Below are 22,986 nucleotides of genomic sequence, written 5' to 3'. Positions count from 1 at the left end.
CAGCCCTCGTCTTTTTTGCTCTACGCCAGGGGCCCTCCAGATTTTGCCAGGGGGGAACTGGGAGCCCTACAATACCAAGGCCTGTTGGCCCACAGGCTCCCCATTTCCCCTCCAACAAGAAACCCTGTTTGCCTGGAAACACTTAAAATTTCCTCCAGTTTTAAATGCGGGAGGGGGAAATGCTTCATATTGCAAGGCTGGGCAGCACTCACTTAGATGTAAAATATTTTTTCATGGTTTTCTTGCTTATTTTTTGTTGTGAGTGATCTTCACAAAATACACCTCACATGCCCATTTTGGCGATTAGGGGGTGTGTATACTTCAGGAATTGAGGCGGGATAACATGCCCGTCTTCCATGTAGAGACAGACTGCACCCGTGGGTCCCTGCCCGTGCAGGGTGAAGCCCTTGGCCCCAGTGTGGCTGGAGCAGATGGGGATTGGGCACCCCACACTACGTGGAGGGCCTGAGGTCCCCCAACCCTGCTGTAAATGGTGTTAAAACAAGAGGCCCTGTTCCCTCCACCTGCCATTCTATCAGGAATTCGTTTCCTAGAGGGAGACTTGTTTTTTTCTTCAGTCATGCATTATAATGATTTTTTCATCTGAGAAAGTAGTGCTGTCAACATCTGCCAAAGAGAAAAGACTTAAAAATATTTTTATTATTATTGTTTTAAAACTACAAAAGAACAGAACTGATCCTCCATTGAGTTGGGTGCCAGGCAGCTGCTCCAAAGGGAATGGAAAGTAAACAATGGCCTCTCAGCTTTTGAGGTAACAAAGCAAAAAACCAGCCCAACAATTTTCAGACGGAAACTCAGGATATTCTCCCAGCAACACAAACGGGCTGGTTACCAGAGAGGGAGGGGTGGAGTGGGGTAAGCCAGTGTCTGCACACCATGCTTTCCATAAAAATGAAACTAGGATGCGACATCCAAATTTTGTTCCAACAAAAGCTGTATTCCGCGCTCCATACAAATTATACTGACTGAGTAAATGTGCACGCTTTTTTTTTTTAAAAAAAAAGTTATTTGTTTCTCCCTGTCCTAGGGAGCAGAGAGGAGCCATACTGGGCACTAGACTCTACCCCCAGACTTCAGATTATGTCACCATGCTTTGTGCCTACATACTTCCCAGCGTTTCTCTAAAACCACAAAGGCTGGAAACGTGCTTGAAATAAAAAAGCTGAAGCTGGGAGTCTCAGAAAGTGGAGCCCTGCTCTTAATACCCTAATTTTGCACTCCCACCAAGTCACGGTACCCACAGACCCCTGGGGGAGGGACATCCAAAGACAGGAAGTGGGTTTGCTTATATATACATTTCTGGGAGTCTCTTCCCCCTCCATGTCCCTAGAAATCAGAGTTATGAAAAGGGGGAAGACATTATTTCCTTTTATGTATTATGTGAAGGCCTATGTACAGCCACGGCCTAGTCGTTTGGGGCAACTGAAAATCTGCCCCAGAAACCAGCGAAGGAAGCTGTATGAAAAGTTTGCTCTTGAACGCATATGTCTGAGCAAACATGCCTAGGAATACTGTGACAGAAACACGTTGGCTAACTTGCAAGCAGGGTTTAATCCCTCTAGCCCAATAAGCAACCAACAGGGAAAGCCAAGCATCCCTCCCCCCCATCTGCTCAAAGGAGAGGACAGGGGGCTCTTCTTGGTGGTTGTGCCACTCCCTCTGCTTGGGTACTCGCTCAATTCTAAGCCTGGGCACCTTTGGCCAATTTTTCCCCACCCTTTAGTGGGAAAGAAGTCCCACTGAAGACAATGAGAGGTGCTTTTGTGTTGCACCTGTGCAGGCTGGGGCTGAAGAGAGTTGCACTGTAGTCTAAAACACCTTGAGGGGACCAGGTTGGGGAAGGCTGCCATTCAGGGGGCATTTTACAGTCATAACCAGATTATTGCATGGTTTGCAGTTCAGCAACAGACGCTTGCTGTTATATCAATTTTGGGTTTTCCATTACTGATGTACTAGTTTCCTCCTAGAGTGAGTTACATGAGCCAGTGTAGACAGTTCTGGAGACCACTTTAGCTACTGCCACTCTAGAACAATTTGAGGCATTACAGATACAAACTTGACCAGGAGAGCTTATAGTTCTGTAGCGGAAATGCAGGCAGGTGCCTTATGCAGGGGTCAGACCTTTGGTCCACATAGCTGAGTACTGTCTACACTGACTGGCAGCTGCTCTCCAGGATTTCAGGCAGGGAACATTCAGCACTGTACCTGGAGGTGCTGCTGGGATTGAATTGGAGGCATCCAAAGCACAGAGCCACCTCTGCGCTGCAGCCCTTTCCCTGTGAAGCAGCTTCAAACACAGAAGATCCCAGGGTCCGTTCCAGGGCAAAGCCTCCTGAGAGCAGGGCTCAGAGAGGCCTCTGCCCAAGATCCTGGAAAGCCACTACCCATTGGAGAAGAAAACACTGGGCTGCACAGACCACTAAACTTAACTCAGTATGAGGGAACATCAGAAGCACATCAGAAGAGCCTGCTGGATCAGGCCAATGGCCCATCTAAACCAGCATCCTGTTCTCACAGTGGCCAAAGAGTTGCCCGCAGGAAACCCGCAAGCAGGACCTGAGTGCAAAGAGCGCTATCCTCTCCTGCAGTTTCCAGCAACTGGCATTTGAAAGCATATTGGCTCTGCCAATGGAGGCAGAGCACAGCCATCATGGCTATTAGCCATCGAAAGCCTTTTTCCTCCATGCATTTGTCTAGTCCTCTTTTAAATATAAGAAAATCAAAGTTTCCTATTTCAGTAGGTCAGCTGTGCAGTGTGGGACAAGTTCTTTCCACTCCTCCTATGCCACAGTTCAAACTATAAAGCTACTGAAATTTCAGCTCATTCCAAGCACAAGGCCAGCCAAGGGGCTCTCAACAGCAGCCCTGCGGTTCACAAGAAGCCAAACGGAATTTCCCAGCGACTTCTCAAGACCTGCTGAGAAACAGTTTGCCAAGAAGACCCAAGTCATAAGCTGTCTCTCCATGGCAGTCTTAAAATTAACTCTGCTGTGTGTGATGTCCTTATATGTTAAAAACTGTAAATATGGTAAGTGCGGGTTTATATAGGGATATATGGTAAGTGAATTGAGTAAGAGGGGGGAGTACATGGGCTAGAATGCTGGAGAATGTTGGATGATGATTGGCTGAGTGTTTGAATGGCTGAAGGTATAAATGAGAGGTTGTTGGGGGGAGTTGAGAGGAGAGTGATTGGAAAGGAGTTGAAGTGGGAGGCAGTTGGGATTGAGTTGGCAGAGTTCTGAGGGAAGTTTGGATTCTATTAGGCTGATATTTGGACAGAACATGTATAACTGGAAACATAAGAGTGACACTATATGAAACCATACGCTTGTTAAACATTCCTAAAGTAATCTTGTTATTTCCTGGTGTGATCAAATAAATACTCTTATTGGTTTACCAAAAGCCTGATCCTTGGCTGGGGATATACAGACCAGAAGGGAGGGCAGGGTAATTACCAAGCCCGAAGGGAAACTGTATCTAATGGTGGCAGCAGTGAAGGAAGAAATTGTAACATCGTCAAGTATCCAGAGCAACCCAGGATTGTATGCTTTATAGACAAAGATACAAGGGGGTTGTGGACAGCAAGGGCACCCAGAAACAAAGTAACAAGCCATAGGGAGACTAAGGCGAAGTCTCTAGCAGTATTGTTTACAGGGAGTGGCTGGTGGTGCTGCCTAGCAGTGGGATCTTGCGAGACCTGTGCTAGAGCAGAGTAAGAAAAAATAAAAATGACAATCCTGACTGGTGGTGTCCTGAGGTGATGCCTAGTGAAAGGCGGTAGCCACAAGCAGGTGGGAACCTGACAGGTGGAGCCAAAGGTGGGATCGTCACACTGTGCACTAAGATTAAAGAATTAGGGTCACCAGAACTCTTGTGCTGTAGTCTAAAGAAGGGCAATGACTGGACTCTTGGGAACAACAAAGACATTTACCAGAAGTTTCCAATTCCCACAGCACATTCTATAGTTAAAGCAGGAAATGAACATGGTTTTCTTTCCCAAAGCAAACTAACCTTTGCACCAAGCAAATTTCTTGAGGTATCTGGGTTAGAGCAAGGGGGACAGAGTAAAGTATTTATTATTTATTTAAGGCATTTATATACCGCTTTTCAGGCAGACCTCACACATCGGTTCACATTTATTTATTATTGGAACGCTATGTAAAGTTCTGGTTACCTCACCTCAAATAGGGTATTGTAGAGCTCCAAAAGGTTCAGGAAAGGGCGACCAAAACAATCAAGGGGATGGAGCGACTCTCCTATGAGGAAAGGTTGCAGCATTTGGGGCTTTTTAGTTTAGAGAAAAGGTGAGTCAGAGGTGACATGACAGTAAAGCTCAAACCAAACTAGGCCAAGACTTGCAAATGATTGCCCAGATCAAAAGGCTACAGGCCGTGGTGCAAAGCAAGGAATGGAGCGGATCAGCTCCAGGGGTCTCTGCCCCACAGCCCTGCTCTACCAGTTCAGGAAGGCAGTCAGGAAATCGTGCTGGAACTGGGATGAAGCAGCCACACCGGCAGGCGACAAAGTACAAAAGCCTTGCCCAAGAAGTGTGTGAGGAGGGCGTGAATGAGAGACAAGCTGGAGAAGAGCCCTGCCCCCTTCAGTGGGGCCAGCCCCCCACCCAGCATTGGCACAAGCATTAAAGCACAACTGCCAAGGCCTACAGAGAACGGTGCTGCCAACAGGCAGAAGGACAAGCATCTTGTTCTCGGTTAACAGCTCTGCGCTTCCCTCACTTGCTGCCCTTATGCTTCACATTTGCTCATGGGACTCTGACACAATGCCCTGCCCTCCTCTTCCCACAACTCAGAGCTACCTCTTCTGAGAAGCCTTTGCTGAAGCTAACCTGAATTCCTGTATGACACAGCTCAGCTCTGTTGCGCTGGCCTCCTCCCACCTTCATTGTCAACAACTAGCCTCCTTGAGGAAGGAGTGGAAGGTACTCTGCAAAACGCCTGCTGCAATTTCTGAGGCAGTAGCAGGACCTTTGCCGGGCATCCAAAGCATCCAGTTACCAGCAATGAGGTGCGGTGAAAAAATTTCCAGTGCTTCATTTTTCAGTGGAAAATGTTCCATTCTGTAAGTTCAAAAGTAACAATGAGTGGATGCCAACTGCAAATGTAGTATTTGGGCAAGGTTGTCAGTTTCAACATTTTTTGCTTTGTTTACTAAATACAAGTTTTAAAAAAATGTTAAATTAGATCACTCTCTAGGGCATCAAAAATCTTCCAGTGCAAATTACCCTAACCTGCATAAGAAAATTTTCCAGTTCCTAATTTTCCAGGAAACCCCTATCACTGATTGCCAGCATGTTTACCCTCTTTACAAATTCACAGTTTTAAAAAAGGAAGAAAATCTAGGTTGTATATAAGCCATGAGATGTGGTAGTAGTTACAGAATTCAGTTTTCCAAGAATCTCAGCTTTACGTTTTTAGCCCTTATGGTTGCAAAAATATGCTTGTTGGTTGGTGAGGTGTCTGGCAAAGTTTCAAAATCCCGTAAGAGTTGCTACATAAGATTTCCAAGGATCATATACTCAGGGTTGTATCCAACATTAGTCCTATTCAGGGGAGACCCAGTGAAGTTAATGAACATGACTAGCTTAGGTCCATTAATCTCAAAGGGTCTACTCTGAGTAGGGCTTAGTTGGATACAGCCCTGAGCCCTTTTATTTTTTGCATAGCTTCTAATCCTATCCCAAAACATGAATTATGTGAACAAATATAAATAAATAAATAAATTGTGTGAAGGGAGAGAAACTGTCTTAATTTATACACAGATGCAGAATCCAGCTTTTTGTTAGAATGTTTAGGACATACTCTTCTGTTTTCAAAGTGCACCCACCCCATTTTCTTCCCCCAAAAAGCATTTTAACTGACATCTAAGGGCACAGAGCCAAGTAAATAAGTGGAAAAGCCTGCTTAGCTCTCTGTAACCAGGAATGTTAATGACCAAAAGAGAAATAACAGCTGGTTGTTTGGGATTTTGGCAGTTCTGAGTTCACAAAACTGAAAACCACTTGGCATTCCTATTCTTCCATTTTGGTTTGTCCCCCAGTCTTCACACTTTACAAATAAAGAGCATGAAGACAGGCGATAACTTAAGAAATCAGCCTTGCTGTGTATACAGAATGATACTGGATTGCAACTGACCTCCAGATTACAAATTACAGCCTTGGCCACAGTTTGCAAGTGTCTTAACTCCCATCCTAAGTAGATCAGCAGAATCACAAAAACAGTAAACTTCTCTTTGGTATAGAACATGAAAAAAGTGTAGCACATGAATAGTAAAAAAAAGCTGGGGGGGAATCTCTTTCAGTTAGCCATGTAGATCCTGCTTAAGAAATATTGCCAATTTTTAAATCATCCTTCAAATGTATGAAAAGTCAAAAACAATTGCCCCCTTGCATGTTACAGGAACAGAATTTGAACTCTTGCCACAGAAATAGGAGACTTGTGGAGGAGGTGGTCATTACCAATAATGTGGAACAAACAAGAAGGCTGTAAAGGTGTGCAACAGACCCAGACAGGACCTCTCAACTGAGGGGACAGGACTAAGGTGGCAATGAAAGAATAGCGGACCATAACATTTAGATGCAGAGATATCTTTTCATTCATTTGTGAGGTGGAATGCAAGCCTGGCTTTGTATAGTTTAGAAAAAGGGCAAAGGGAGATCTCTCTCTGCCTGTGCTGTTGATCTCGTCAGTGAGCATTCTTCTTCTTAGGTGACAGTCAGCTGACTGGTTTTAGGTGACAAAGAGATCATGCATTTAAGACAGAAACAGAAGACTTAGCTGCTGCAAGCCTTCCTGCTCATCTCCGGCCTTGGGAGTGCTTTGTGCCCTACGGGATCTTGTAGGATCTGGCCCAGAGGCTAAAGCTGTGCTGTGCTTCCCTCTGCAGGCGGGTGGATGGGGCAGATAAAAAAGAACTGGGCCTTTTTGGCTTTTTAAAAAGAGTCTGACTAAAGAGGTGAGCTTCCATCCAGCCCCCTTGTAGAGGAACGTGGTACCGGAAAGGGCAAACTTGTCTTGAAGAGAACTTGCTTTGGTGCACTTCAGTCCATCAGGGCTACGAGAAGCAGAGTGGCAAAAGCTTATTTTCTTAAAGTCAGCCTTGAGGATTCAGAGCCGCTTCAATAATGCCGGTGGTTGCCTCTCCCGCTGACATCAAGGGAGGGCATCTATTTGTGACTAAAGTTGATCATGCTTCTTCCTAGCACTCCAAAAACCTCCAGGAAATTCATCACTAAGAATTAAAATGGAGCACTACTGTACCGCACGGCATGCAGCGCTAGCCAGGCCAGGCGGCCCCCAGAGCAAGGGCTCCCATGTTCTGCTCAAGGCTCGCACCAGGGTCTCACAGTTCTGCTTTCACCCCTCTGATGAACGGCAAGCCAGTTGGCACCCTCCTCTTATAGGCCAGGTACTCTTCGCCAAAGAAGTGGATCAGCGTCATCTCTTCTTCTTCTATCCTCTCTCGGAAAAAGCGCCAGGATGCCAGGGTGTAGCCCACCACACAGATCGGATTACACAGCAATACCTGAAGATAAGGAATGCAGGCGAATTGCTCCAAGCTGGAGATTCTGAAGAACAGCAAGTTCCCCATGGCTGCCTGTGGCAGAATGACAAGCTAAAGCAGGAAAACCCAGAACTGCTTTACCACCACCACGAGAGAGTGAGCGTGTGGGTGTGAAATCAGTCCTGAGTAACAGCCAGCATAGTCAGGCGATGCTTTCAATTAGGGCGGAGAATGCTTTTGTCCCGGCAGGCTGGATCTCCCCCACCCCTGCAGGAGCACCCGTCTGTCAATCATCTGATGTCATAATGACTGGCACATCATAATGGTTGACCCCTGTCAAAGTTCAAAGGGCATTGTGCTTTCCAAGTGCCCAAGAACCAGCTGATTGTTGGGTGTTTGGAAAGCTCTGCACACAGGGTGATCAAGCTTTGCAAGCCCTGCGCTTGGTGCTTGGGAAGCAAAATTCAAAGATGCTTTCAGTTCGAAGAGCACCTATCAAGGGTAGGCTAGCACTTTTCTGCCTGCCATTCTGGTTTTCCATTGCATGTTGGTTGTGCTCTCCCTGCATCAAAAACTCCACCCGGCTAGAACTCTTCTTCCTGATCTGCTAACATGCTTCACGTCTGTGATCCCCCGCCTGCCTTTTGGAACAGTAACAGTACCAAGCAAACTTTAATCAGCAAGGCTGAGAACTGGATATGTTTGAGGATAGTTTGGTTCCATTATTTTACTTCTTAATTCTTACAGCACTGAATGTTATGGCATAAAAGCAAAAAAAAAAAACTTCCTTCCTGAGAGGTGAAAGGCTGAGCTGCAAGCCTCTTTGAAGCCTCTGCCACGAAGTTGCTAGACGGCACTAGGTGCTCTCGCTTGGCTCAGCCCTCCAGCCCGTCCCCTTCTCCCACGTGGGGGGTAACACTACCCCCTGTCCTCATGGAGCTTTTGTAAGGCTTATAACTAGATAATGCACGCACAGGACTTTGAACATTTGAAAGTGCTGTACAATTCTTAAATGTTAATATTGTTCTAGTGAAAGGAAGGTTATGGGCATTAAATCAGAGGCTATCACACATTTCTCTTAATAGGTCATGGAGACTAGAATACAGCCCCCACTCCCAAGAAAGAGCCCAAATATTAAGACATGCATTTATCTGCCCCATAGTACCTGGGTTCCAATACTCCAGTAAAACCACCCTACGTAGGATGGGTGACGGAACCAGCCATACACGCCTCTGGTCACCAACGTGTGCGTCTCCGATTTTTCATTCTGAACGATGTGGTTGAAGTTGGAGCCGGCGGTTAGCATTGCAGCTTTCCTCAGACAGTCCCCAAAAACTACCATGAGGAGCCCTGCTGAACTCAGCCAAGTGACCTGCTTCATTTCTGCAAATGAGCAAGCACAGGTTAAAATATGGTATACCACTATGGTTAACAGTGGAAAGGGGGGAAAGGTACCCGTGCTGTGTCATAAATTGATTAACTTCACAAATATACATTAGTTCTAAGACACCAGGTTGGGCAGCTGGACTGAAGCTGGTCCTTTCTTCTTCTTTTAGACCAGAAATGACACATAAAAGTGTGTGTTAGCAGATGGGCTACTAAGAAAGTTTGTGGGCTAGTTAACTTTTGTGGAGCTATCTGCCAACCTCCTCTGAGAGGGTGGTGATGACGGGAATTTCAAATGCTCCCTCAAATTATAATACTAGAAGTCCTGAAATGTTATTAAAAATTCTTAGAATAATTGTTTTATTTTTAAAAATTGGTTGATAATTGTGATTTATTCCCCTTCAAAATGTTAGCAAGTCATTTAAAATAAAAAGTACCTTAACATTATAGCATTTAGCCAAGATACTCAGTGTTTTAGAAGACACAAGAGTCAAGAACTGGGCTAATCAGTGCCAAAGAGCTAATTTTCAGTTTCCTGAAGCCACACATAAAAGCTACACTGTGGTTTGGCTGTGGTGCCCTTCCCACACAGACTCCAGTTAAGCTAAAGGAAAAAAGTACACCCTATTATCAGCATTTTCAGGCATAGATTACTAATGGGGGACGTTGTCAATGGGGTATAATAGACACAGCACACTCAGTTACCACTGGTGTAGCAGCTCATAATGCAACTTGGGAAGTTTCTGGTTCAAACTGGTCATGAGCTGAGTAGATGGCCTTAGCGCAGTTAAGCAACACTGGTCTACCTTTCAAGCCTGCTAAGAGGATTCCTAAGAGAATGCATGCAAAGCTACCTGACACAAAAGGCCTACACCATGTTTCAGCATACAGAGTTTTTATTATTCGAAGGATTTATGATCCGCCCTTCACCTGAAATCCCAGGGCAGAAATATACACAGTCTAAACATCAACATTAAACAAGCAGCATAAAACAAAATACAGACCACAGTTCTAAATAAAACCAGCAGCAGTGATGGAGATTCAGACATCCAATATGCACTTCATCCCTCCCCAAAAGCCTGGGCAAAGAGGTGCTTCCTCACCTGCTGGCAAACAATATCAGTGTGGTGGGGAGATGCACCTCAGAGGGAAGGTCATTCCCAAAATGAGAGGCCACCACAGAGACAGCCCTGTTCTGTATCAGTATCATTAGTATCACCCCAATCAGTAGGAACAGGCGGGGAAGGGGAGAGAGAAACAGCTTCATTTTTGGATCTGCCTCCTGGTTTCCCCGTTAGAATGACAGAATATTTCAGTTTCGCTTGAGTAAGACTTTCCAAGTGTCCCTACTGACCTGGGCAAATTATTTTTTCCACGGTGAACTCAACCCAGGACGAGATTGCAGCCACGTTATATTCAAAGCTGTGGTTGATCAAGAAAGAATCCAAGGACAGACTTCGGGGGTTGTTAACGGACGTCACCAAGTATTCCAAATAATGGAAGAGAGAGAGGGAGCACATATACCTGCAAGACCAACCAGGGACTTAGCAAAACCCTCAAGTTACAGCTCACCATGTTTCAACTTCAGGCTGCTCAATCCCTGTTGTTCCTTCTCCAGGAGACACACACAGGATTGCAGCCTGGGTCATGGAACTCTTCTGAGCCAGACCAAGCAAATCACCAGGCAGGAACAGACAACCTGTCAAGTTCCCCACTCAAAAACGGCTCCTCATGATATTCCACACCACTCAATGCTTGGGTCCTAATGGGTTTGGAAACTTCTTGCGTTTGAAAAAAGAAGTATTTTTACTAGGTTTATATATTGTATGTTTCAGGGTGGTATTCAATGCTAGTCCTACTCAGTGTAGACACGTTGAAGTTAATAGACATGATTAACTGAGGTTCATTAATTTCAGTAGGTTTACTGTGAGTAGGACTCAGCTGACTACGACCCCAGTTTTTTGTATACCACTTGGGATTTTGCTAAATGTTAAGGGTATATAAAAAATTTGTAAATAAAATAAAAACCTTTACAAGTTGGAGGGTCACTGTTTTTACAGAGAAGATATGCCCAAGGGCCATATCCAGAATTTTTTTTAAAAAAAGTTAGCCACCTTAAACTGCTAACCATCATTCAAACTTCTTTTCCTGACGCCTGCTTTGTTCCCCAGCAAGTATTTCCAAAGTGTGGAAATATTGCAACGGCATGGGAGATACGAGGGCTCTGAAAAAGGATTCATCAATGCATTAACTAATGTTTACCTACCTACCTGCCTGCCTGCCTGCCTGCCTCCCAACTGTGAGGAAATATTGCTGCAAGCAATTTTAAAATGGCAAGTTAATGCAGAGACAACCACGGACGTTTCTGTGAGTAACTATAGGACCCTGCCACTGGTAGTTTCTTGGCCGTGAAAATTATAGAATTGTGAGGAATGCAAGAGGAATATTGTAGGCTCTCCTTGAACCCCAAAGGAGCCAAGCTAGAGATGTGAAGGCCCAGAAAAAAATGTAAAATTTGGGGAAAACCCATTTTTTTCCTGAAGCCTTTTGGGGTTTCTTTCTGAAAAATTGAAAAAAATGAAGAAAAATGGATCATGGAATGTTTTATTTTAGCATGATGAATAAAATGTTTCACTGAATCTTGTTCCCCCCTTTTTCTCAGTTCTTTTTATGGGAATGGATGCTTAGATCATAGAAGAGTTGGAAGGGGACATAAGGCCATCAAGTCCAACCCACTGCTCAATGCAGGAATCCAAATCAAAGCTTAATGTCTGCTTGACACTATGGAGGACTAGTGGAGAGATAAATAATTTTCTTTGTTATTAATGTCTTCTTCTTTATATATATATTATTTTTTGCCTGCTCCTCATAAACTGGCAAAACGAAAGAGGTTCCTTACAGTTCAGGAGCTTGTAGCTCCATTTGTTAAAAAAAATATTTAAAAAAGTAAATTCAATTTGTAATAATTGTTTGAATAAAATATACTTTTAATGTATCAAACATAATTTTATTCCAAACCAACTTGTACATAATTACATTTGATGTTCTTGAAGTAGTACTTTCAATCTGTAAAAAGTGCTAATATTGCATTTTTTCAATTTTCCAAAATTTTCCATTTTTTTCTGGAAAAAACAGCAAAAAAAACAGTTTTTTCCCATGGCTTCAAAATTTCTGGAAATTTTACATCTCTAGCCAACGCACTTATGGCCAACACCCCTGCCCTAAGATGATTAAGACCAGTCAGAGAGGGGTGAGTGCACAATCTACAGAGATGCCAGGTCCTAAGAGTATCCAGGTACCAGAGAGCTGACCCAGAGGGAAAACCTGTCCACCAGAGAGAGCTCCCACATTATTTTTTGGAAACCTGAAGTGTTGCTCCTCTTACCATCCAAAATGCTTCCACGAAGATTGTCCAAAGCTCAGCAACAAACCACATCCAAAAGCAAAGCCCAAGAAGCAGGCACGGATGGCAATCTGAAAAGCAAAGAAAGGCACAGTCAGCCAACCAGAAACCTGTTAACCAGAAAGAGGGCACCCAATACTCCTTCCCCATAAGTCATCAGTACTAAACTTAAATCCTATGACAACCGCTGGCAGCCTCCTTTTGCCTGTACGCTACAGAAAGGATGGGCGATGGGAACCCCCTGGGTAGGAAGATGCCTATCCTGACAACTAACTGAAAGAAGAAAGTGGAAGGAATAGCCACGGCACCAGCAGGGCTCTAGGCTTGGACTCTCAAGTCTTCACCAAAAGGGACTGCAGAGTTGCTGGCCAGGTCTCTGTATTAGAGGTCGCTGGACTACAACTCCCATCAGTACCCCTGACCACTGGATGCTGGGCGCTGGAGTCAAAGACATCTGGAAGGCTGCAGGTTCCTCACTCCTGCTCCACAACATAATTTGCAAGAAAAAGTTAGATGAGGAGAGCCATCAGTGAAGATTTTGCCTCCTGATCTTTTAGCAGGGCCTTGTTTCAAACAGAGCAAGGGCTTGCAGTTTTTGCTTCAGACTTTATCATACAGCAGGACATTAAGGTCTTGTACAATCCTGAAGAAAGACTTCTGAGTAAGCTTACCAATTATGGAATGAGAGGTCCTCATGTGGATCAGGAATTGGAAGCAGAGTAGGAATAAATGGACAGTTCTCCCAATGGAGGAATGTAGAAAGTGGAGTCCCCCAAGAATCAGCACTGGGAACTGTGCTTTTTAACTTGTTCATTAATGATCTACAGTGAGGTGGCCAGATTTGCTGATGATACTAAATTTTCAGGGTTGTTATAAAAGAAAGGAATTGCAAAGAGCTCCAAAAGGCCTCTCCAAAGTAAGTGAATGAGCAGCAAAATGACAAATGCAATTCAACACAAACAAGTGTAAAATTATGCATATTGGAGCAAATAAATCTTATTTTTATATTTTCACATCAAGCTCATGGGGCCTTAACTGACAATGATTGACCAGGAATGAGACCTTGGGGTAATAGCGGATAGCTCAATGAAGGTGTCAGCCCAGTGTGCCGCAGCTGCGAAAAAGGCAAATTCCATGCTAAGGGTCATTAGGAAGGGTACTGAAAATAAAACTGCGAATATCATAATACGTTATACAAATCTATGGTGTGGCCACCTTTGGAATACTGAGTACAGTTCTGGTCGCTTCATCTCAAAAAGGATACTGTAGAGCTGGAAAAGGTTCAGAAAGAGCAACCAAAATGATCAAGGGGATGGAGTGACTCCCCTTTGAGGCAAGGTTGCAGCATTTGAGGCTTTTAGTTCAGAGTAAGAGGTGACATACAAGAAGTGTATAAAATTATGCATGGCATGCAGAGTGGATGGAGAGAGTAGTGTCGCATAACACTAGAACTTATGGACATCCAATGAAGCTGAATGTTGGAAGAGTCAGCAAAAATAAAGGAAGAACTCCTTCATACAGCACATAGTTAAAATATGGAACGCACTCCCACAAGAGGCACTGATGGCCACCAACTGGGATGGCTTTAAAAGAGGATAAGACAAATTAATGGAGGAAAGGCTATCAGCGGCTACTAGCCAGGCCGGGTATGCCTCCACGGTTGATGGCAGTTTGCTTCCAAATACCAGCTGCTGGAAACTGAAGGTGGGGAAAGTGCTCTTGCGCTCAGGTCCTGCTTGCGCTTCCTTTGGGGCATCTGACTGGCTGCTATGAGAACAGGATGCTGGGCTAGATGGGCCCCTTGGCCTGATCCACCAGGCTCCTCTCGTGTTCTTTTAAGAGAACAACCCTGGCCCAAATCAACCGTCGGCTTCAGTCGGCTGCCAAAGCAGGTGCCCGCTTGTGACAATTCAGGCCACAGCAAGTCAGTGCACTTGTGGAGGCCTCCTCACGGGTGTCGACCGGTGTGGTGGGGAAAGCACTCTGCACTTGCCCAGGAGCACTTCCACCTCAGGGTTCAGACTCGAGCAGTGGCCTCGCAAGGGGCCGTCCAGCAGGGCTTGAGCCACGCGCACAACCCACCCTCCCACTGCCAAGAAAGTCAACCCAGTAGGGATGTGGCCACGCCCCTTCTTGAGCAGAAAGGGGAGGGGCGCGTGTTGGGCACGCCCCGTTGACCCGCAAGCAGCCACACGCAGGGCGGGGCCTCGGGCAGACACGCCCCCTCGCGATAGGCCCCGCCCCGCCTGGCCCTTCCTCACCTGGTACATCCCCCCCGGCGCGCGGCCCCAGGCCAGCAGGAGGGCGGTGTTGACGCCGGTCACATGAAGCGCCAGCGCGGCGCGGCCTTGGAAGCCCGGCCCGGAGAGGAGCGCCGGCGGAGGCGCCGAGAGCAGCAGCGGCACGGCGGCCACGGAGCCGCCCAGCACGAAGGCCGTCAGGCTGGCCCGAGCCTCCGCTCCCCTCCAGCCTCTCCTGCCGCCCGCCTTCCCCTCAGCGCCGGCCATGATGGACGGGCGGGCGGCCGAAGCCCAGCCCCGACCCGCCCGCTCTCGCGAGACTTTGCCCTCACGTCCCGCGAGATGATGGCGCCGGCCGACCATAGAGTCGGGCTCTCTAGCGCGAGGGGAGTGTGAGACCTCGCGAGATTTACCGGATTTGCCGGGCGGGTCGCCGCAGAGATATAAGAAAGGAGTAAGAGAGGTGCACATGCCGCGAGTTTCCGGGTTCAAAAAGAAAGCATCATCTTCATACTTATTATCATCATCATGATTATTATCATGGTTGTTCTGCGCTTTTTTAACTGGCTTTTTCCTCCCAAAATGCTCTCAGAGCAGCTCACCTACAACCCATTTAAAAAGGCCTGGCCCAGTGCACAGGCTGACGGCCTAAATGACACGACACAAACGGAAAAAGGACCGGGGAGGGAGGAGGAAAAAAAGAAACAGTCCTGGGCGCCACTTCCTAAAACAGTACAATCCTTGTACTCAGGGATGCGCTCAGACTGTGTTGGATGGAACGGCCAGGCCAGGCAGTGAGGCAGGCGCCACATGCGGCCCCTGCTGCTGCCCCCACTGCAGGCAGAGTTCTTCAACCAGCCCCTCGGACTCTGGCATGGGGATGGGCAGCACTGCTGGAGATGGAGAGTTGCGTGCTACCCTCCTAGCCTCATCCTGGTTCCCCACCACCTGCAGTGGGGGAATAGGGTTGCCAGGCTCAGGGCCTGAGATTGATCCTGTATCTTTAGGAGAAGAGAAAGTCAGCCAAGTGCAGGTGTTCTTGCAACCCTGTAATGGGAAAAACCACAAGGTGGAATTCTCCCTTCCCCCTGCCCAACTGTGAAAGATACAGAAGACCTGTTGGTTGCCAGGCCTGCCCAAACTGTTGTAAGCCGCATTCTCCCAGCCATGTCTTCCTCCAATCTCTGATAGACAGCAGTGGCTCCCAAACTGTTTCTCCCATGGACCATATGAACATAGCTGATGGCCTTGGTGGACCTCTGAAGGACTCTTCTGCCTGTTGTAGTAATAGTGCTGAGCTGTGCCAGACGCTGGATGGTTTTTAAATGCATTTTATTACAGCTTTTATTTCTTCTGTTGTGTTTTACTGTATTATGTTGCATTCCATAGAATTCAAATTGTAATATAATACAATGAAAGTAGCAATAAAAATACAGTTAAAGACCAATGTGAATATTCAACATGTCGACATGCTGTGAACCACTGTTGATTGTAGCCATTGTTAGGCCTACTCAGAGTAGACCCATACTAATGATGGTCATGACTAACAGCCCCATTAATTTCAGTGGGTCTACTCTTAGTAGCCCGTGTTTGCATTAGGAGGAATACTTTTTAAATGTTGGAAATTTTTAAAGGTTCACACCAAATACAAGCCTCGTTAGAAAGATCCAGAACTCCACTCATTTGTTTGGGGGTGAGTGGGACATTTTTCGTTTCTCTGTGGCAGGACTCACAAAATATTTTATAACACATACATGCGTGCACATAGCCTGTGTATATCTGTATTTTGGAAGGCGGTTTGCTGTTTGCTATGCATTTGGACACCTTGTTTAGATATAACCAAATTTTTCATGACGGCTCCTGAGAGCAAGTGGGCAGGTTTCTATCTACGTTTGGATACAATTGGATCCTGCTTTGAATCAAGATGGCAGACTGACCCTTTCAAAACTGCACTGCTTTTTGGTTTCTTAAGATTCCTGCGTAATGAGGCCACTAGGATCACATACATTCAAGTCCCAGATCGACTGACAAACTTCCTTGGCCCTACGGGGCACTCCAGCTAATGTAGTCAGTGTAGTGATGACCACCACCCTGAACAGCTTTAAAAGGAGATGAGACAAATTCAGGGAGGAGGAGTGAATTATCCGTGGCTGCTAGCCACGATGACTGTGTTCTGTCTCTCTACTGTTGGGGGCAGGATGCCTCTGAATGCCAGCTGCTGGGAATCACAAGTGGGGAGAGAGCTGCTGTTGCACTCAGGCTCTGCTGTGAGAACAGGACGCTGAGCTAGATGGGCCCCCGATGGCCTCATCCAGCTGCAGCCAGGCTCTTCTTACGTTCTTAAGTAAGTCCCATGCAGTTCTCCAAAGTAAGCAGGAATTGGATTGTCACCTCAGTAGAGTTTTTTTAAAAAAACAACAACTTTGAATAAAAGGACCAGGAAACAGCAGTGATGATCGTGGTCCCACACTCCATCTTCCGCTTTCACTGACAGTGCAATGTTAGACCTATACATGTTTACTCAGAGGAATGTCACACTGTGAACAGCGGGATTTGGTCCCTGTTAAGTAGGTCTGGGAGAGCCAGTGTGGCATAGTGGTTAAAGTGTTGGACTCCAACCTGGGAGACCAGGGTTCAAATCCCCACACAGCCATGAAGCTCACAGAGTGACCTTGGGCCAGTAACTGCCTCTCAGCCTCAAAGCAAGGCAATGGTAAACCACCTCTGAATACCGCTTACCATGAAAACCCCATTCATGGGGTCGCCATAAGTCAGGATCGACTTGAAGGCAGTCCATTTCCATTTTCCAAATAGGACTGGAGGAGAGAGACTTCCTGAGGGCAGCTTGCATGCCAACTAACTCTAAAGGTGGGGAGGTGTCAATGCCCCAACTCTGGATGACGGGATTATGGGACAATGTCCAAATAATAAAGTTAACAAATATAGTAAGAGAAGGCAGACAGGCTGATGATTGATTGGAAAATGGGCCCTGGTTGTCATGTACTGGTGCAACTAAACCCAGGGAAATGCAAAACCAGGCGTTCTGTTGGGAATTAAAGGCCATCCCTGCATTAAAATTGAGCACTATTTGCAACATATTTTGGAAACCATGTTTGCAAAAGGATATTTTGTATTCTCTCTCTAGATGATACTTCCTTTGTTAATTAATGTTTTGTCTACTCTAAATAAATAAAGTGATGGTTAGGACTGCAGTCTCACAGTGTTGGTTACGTAAGTCTTGGAAGTTCTAAAAAACTAGCATAGCAGCAGAAGGCTACTTCTGAATATTAACCCCTGCAAAATCATGGCCATCCCTCAGGAAAGGGTTAACTTTTGCAGGGTACCCATTCTTCTAACCATCACCACCACCAGCACCCCACTGCTGTGTGTGCAAATGACTTTTGAACAAAAGAGCAGGGTAAATATTGAAAGATTGCATCCAGCTGGTTGGAGGCACAAAAAGAGACAGACAACTGGGTCTTTCTAAATTCACTCTTAACTCACACTTTGCACACTCTGCTGGAGTGTTTATTCACTTCTCTTGCTCTATTGTGTCCAGCAAGTGGGCCTCTCCCCTCCCTCTTTCTGCAATTCAGATTGGTAAAAGCCAACTTTTACGAAGGGCACTTGAAACCCTTCAGTCTCTCCGGGATGCATCTCCAAGAGAAAGCGTGTTTATTGTCTGCCAAGAGACAACAGAGGCAGAAATTCACTCAGCTTTCTTCTGTGGAAAGAATGCCGCCCTTTGCAAGCTCTCTATCACCCTCAGAGGCGCTCAAAGCTTTTCCAAGGCTTTAATTAGAAAGCGTGACTGCTTTCACCAGCCGCCTGCCCTTAAGGGCTGGTTGCCTTTCAATTCCCCTCCCCCCGCCGACATTATTAACACATTTTGCAAATGTTGTGTTTGTTTGCCTCAAAAATAAGATCAGCAGTCATGTATGGAAGATATAGGTTTTACTTTTATGATAGTAATAGCAGCAGCAGATTACAGTACTGATCAACTCACTTTTGCATTGTTGGCTATCCTGGCCTTAAGAACAATGTATTCTTGCTAGGGGAGCGACTGAAAATGCCACAACGAAAAGGGAAATATACTTGATCAACCAAAACAAAATTAAGAAAGAAAAATGAGGCTTCAAAACATATTTACGGTCCTCTCCCCCCAAGTGCCTTTCAGAATATCATCCTTGAGAAAGGAGCATTGTTCTTGGAATGGAGATTTTGCTTCCTCCAATTCATTCTGCGTGGGTGGGAAAGTTTTCTTCAGAAAAAGAAAATAGCCATTAACAATTGTCATGGTGGTATTTGCATGACAGGAGCCTAGAGAATGTAGAGCTTTTAAGAATTATCATGCAAAAAGGCATGCACTGAACTGGGCATCTCTAGGTGGTGATGCTGGGAGCCTCTCTTAAATCTGCTCAGGTCAGAGTTTGCACTGACCCATCCACGGCTCACTTCTCAACTAGCCATAAGTCAATCTCATGCACAACCAAGCCATGGCAGTAGCTCCATAGACACAACCTAGATAAAGGTACAAAATGAAAATCACTTATTGACAATAAGAAAATGCTTTATTTATTATGTGTGATTATTTATATGGCCTTTCACCAAAAATCGTCACAGGGTGATGTGAAAACATAACACAAAATAAACCGAAACATCAAACTAATTTTTATAAGTTACATAAGTAACATCATCATCAAAAATGATTTAACCCTTTAGCCCCAAAACACAACCAAAAAAGCTGGGTTTTTACCTGTTGTCATATTCTTTATGGGGCAGGATCCATATGGGGCAAAATGCACTGCAGTGAGGTCATTCAACTGACATGGAGCCAATCCGAAAAGGCTTTTCCACACACCCCTGGACTATGCACTTTATTTAACACAGGCACCACCAGAAGAGCCTCTTCTGATTTTAACATGCAGGTTGCTACAGAAATAATAATAATAATAATTTATTTATTTGTTTAGAAAGAAAAAATAGTGAAAGGATACCCTACACACAGAAAAAACGTGGTAAGTTCAAATTAAGGATACAATATTCATCAGTACATCCCTCTTAAATTAAACATATAAGTCGATATAAGCCCTCCAGATGTCCAGGCTCAAAGTATAAGTCTCTTGGCAACTGTGAGGGCTTGCAAAATCTACCTTTGTGGTCCTGCCATTAACTCCCATAGTACAGGAATATAATTTAATAGTACATCAACATCTGCAAATATCGAGGATTTCTTCAGTACAAAATTAAGGACAACAACTTCAGACCAAAAAGGGTATATCGCTGGACAAGTCCACATCAAGGCACTCTCGGCATTACACCTCCAGCAGCTATCTGTTTTAGTGCCTTTCTGTTGAGACGTGGAGTCCAATATACCTGAAACATTATTTTTTGCTGGATCAGTCTCAATTTCAAATCTAAATAAATATTCCATATAGATTCTAAAGCATAGTTTCCATTGTTTAGGTTGTATAATTGATATGGGATAATAGCTGATGTTGGATTATGTAATACTCGCTTTTCAGCAGGTGAAATAGATTAATATATATTCTAATGAATGTCTTTTAATGAATGTCTTTTTTTTAACGTGTTCTGTCTGACCAGAAGGGCCTTTTAACCAATTTTTGTATATATTGTTAAGGCCTTTGGTTATATACAATAAAGTTTCTATGACTATGACTATAGCAATGTTTGGGAGAGGGCAGGTGAGAGGGCATCAGAAAATGGAGTATTATTAAAGAAAAAATACAGGGCAGTGTGCAGCTTTTTGAGCAACTTTAAATTAATTCAGTACTTAAAGATGTCAGAATGGGTCACACCTTTTGCTGTATATATTATTCATATATCATGTTTAACTTATTGTGAATAATAATAATAATAATAATAATAATAATGCTGTTTCCAGGAGGGAATAATTCAGCATGCTTTCAAGTTGGTAGATGAAAAGCTTGATGTTGCTGAAAGGTTTGCAGAGGCATGAGTTGAGGCAAAACTGTCCCGTCGCTGTCCTGTGAGCAAACTTCTCGGTGTGCCTCCTTCTCCACCTCTTTGTCTGGGGAATGCTCTCCCCATCAAGGCCCACCTGGCATCAACTTTGTGATTCTTTTGGCACAAGGCAAAGTTATTTCCCCGGACTACACCCATGATTAGACGTTTGCTCTGTTTTGGAGTTCAGCTTGGTGTTTTGGTGGGAGTGAGGTGGTTGTGATGGGGATGAACCCTTTTATGACTATGCTTTTAATGTGCTCAGCAATATTTTTTTTAAATAAACCTAACCTTTAAAAAACAATTTTAATGGGAGGGAAATGGACAGGAGTTCTGGGGCCTGCTAGTACCAGCGATGTCAAGGCTGTATCCCCTGGGCTCCTCTAACCAGGCCCCGGGTTGGGGTGTGTGTGTTGGTTTCTGTTTGTTGGTTTTTGTACAACAGTTTCTGAGCAGGAACAGTCTACCTCAGCTAAGAGAAGCCAGCATTTCAGTAGCAGGAGATGATCAAATCAAATGCTTCTAAAAGACTCAACAAATATGATTCAAACTTTCCAGGAGCTACTAATAACTTAGCACAAGCTCATTTGTAACCATCAGTGTTAGGCACGGCAATTCCTGAACTAAAATGGACAAACCGGGACTTGGATCATCTCAGTGTGAGGTTGTGTTTTGGGGGTGGGTGAAAGCACAGGTCCCATTTATTATGGTGCGGCCTCACACCATTGAGCGTGACCGTGTGTGAATGGCTACACTGAGCTTAACTCCCAAGATCACTACAGAAGCAGAACATTGCGAATTAGCACCATTTTTCGGTCAATTTTCCACCGCTTAGAGGGCCCTCGTCACCACACAAGTTGTTCAAAACCGGCTAGATGTAGCATGCCGAATAGGCCAGCCTGGTGCCTGGTTTGGGGGACAGGCCAAAGCTCTTTCAGCGAGCCAATCATTACAAACAGCCTGCTGTGTGGGAAATATCCATGTAATTAAAATAATAGTGGAGCAAATTGGGGGACAGTTGGTGATGGCAAAGATCAGGGATGAAGGGAGGGAGGGGGAGACAAGGAAGCCCTCAGAAAGGAAGAGGCCGTTCCCAAGCTCATGATTCATTTTTCCTCTGCTCTCGTTATCTGAAGACATTTTTGGACAGCAGTTAAAAAAAAAAACTTCTGCTCATTACATTTCCCCCAAAGAGTTCAAAAATAACAATTTGAGAGTTTGGTATAAATTACACAGTAGTTCAAAATGTGAGCTTTGAAATCGCTGTGTTCAGATCTCGCCTCAGCCTCAAAAATCACAGGCCAGTCCTGTCTATGTTTACTTGGGTGTAAGATGTGTTGGACTCCAGGGAGCTTACTCCCATGTAATTGTGCACAGGACCACACCCTATGCATTTTTGCTCAGAAACAAGACCCATTAATTTCAATGGGCTTACTCCAGAGTAAGTGTACATTAGTTTTCAGCTTTACAATGAAAACATAAGCATATTTTATTGCAAGTAAATCCACACTGTATTTAGTGAGGTAGTTCATACAGCTGTAACTTTCCCAATCAGTCCTCTGCATGCCTACACAGAAGTTAGTTCCACTGGATTGTATTTTATCTTTGTCCTACTCTGAGGAGACCCATTCAAATTAATTGACATGATGAACCTGGGTTTGTTAATTTCAGTGGGTTTACTACTCTACAACCCACTATGTTCAATGAGACATAAATGGCCATATAAAAGTAGTCTCGACTGTCTTTAGGCAAATATTTTGCCCTCTCACCCCCAGGGCCTTTCCTGACCCTTAAGGTCAAACTCTGTATCTCTGCATTTTTGCAGTTTGGCTATTGCATTTTGTTGGATAGGTTTTATTATATCTTTAATTATATATTGTTATATATAATTTATATATATATATATATATATATAAATATAATTGTATTTTTATTGCACACAGGTTAGATATTTTCTACTAATCGGTTTAGATATTTTTAATATTTTGAACACTTTACATGTGCTGTAGAAATGTTGAATGTAATGGGCTCCTTCTGGGAGGAAGGGTGGGATATAAATCTAATAATCATAATCATAATATATTTTATAATGCTATTTTAAAAAAACTGCCCAAGGTGATGGACCAAAGGTCAATATATAACATAAGACTCCATTCATACCCTCTATTCTGGAAGGGGTTTTGGGAGGGGCACGGAGGGAAAGACCCTGTTGTTGTTCTGTGAGAAAGAACCGCCCGCCTCATGCCCTCAGAAACAGTCTTTCCACTATTACTATTTTGCATGTTCTAAAGTTGGTCTCTGGCATGGGAAACAGATTAGAGGGTGCCGTGCTCTGGAATTAGATCTGCTTTGCTGTTCCAGGTGCTGTACAACCATCATTTCTCCCCCCCTGACTGGTTAACGTGCACTGGGGCGGCCTTGTAATTTGCT

General features: G+C 44.7%; 1 protein-coding gene across 3 annotated transcripts; it reads right to left on the bottom strand.

The window, feature by feature from the left end:
- Positions 1-639: 639 nt before the first annotated feature.
- ICMT (isoprenylcysteine carboxyl methyltransferase) lies at positions 640-14,948 on the bottom strand. 3 transcript variants are annotated; one of them, XR_009759553.1, is made up of 6 exons: positions 14,593-14,948; positions 12,314-12,402; positions 10,283-10,452; positions 8,708-8,925; positions 6,174-7,563; positions 640-5,098 (listed from the first exon to the last, which is right to left on the bottom strand). XR_009759553.1 is itself a non-coding variant. In XM_061601850.1 (5 exons), exons 1-5 carry the CDS (start codon positions 14,932-14,934, stop codon positions 5,072-5,074), a joined length of 846 nt encoding a protein of 281 aa, XP_061457834.1. In that variant the 5' UTR covers positions 14,935-14,948; the 3' UTR covers positions 640-5,071. The 3 variants fall into 3 exon arrangements, 2 of the variants coding, with proteins under 2 accessions (XP_061457834.1, XP_061457833.1); XM_061601850.1 differs by lacking the exon at positions 6,174-7,563; XM_061601849.1 differs by lacking the exon at positions 640-5,098 and having other exon boundaries at positions 5,762-7,563.
- Between the last annotated feature and the right edge of the window lie 8,038 nt (positions 14,949-22,986).

Source organism: Rhineura floridana, chromosome 18, assembly GCF_030035675.1.
Source record: "Rhineura floridana isolate rRhiFlo1 chromosome 18, rRhiFlo1.hap2, whole genome shotgun sequence".
In the NCBI taxonomy this organism is placed as follows: domain Eukaryota; kingdom Metazoa; phylum Chordata; class Lepidosauria; order Squamata; family Rhineuridae; genus Rhineura; species Rhineura floridana.
This window is presented reverse-complemented; position numbering and strand designations above follow the sequence as displayed.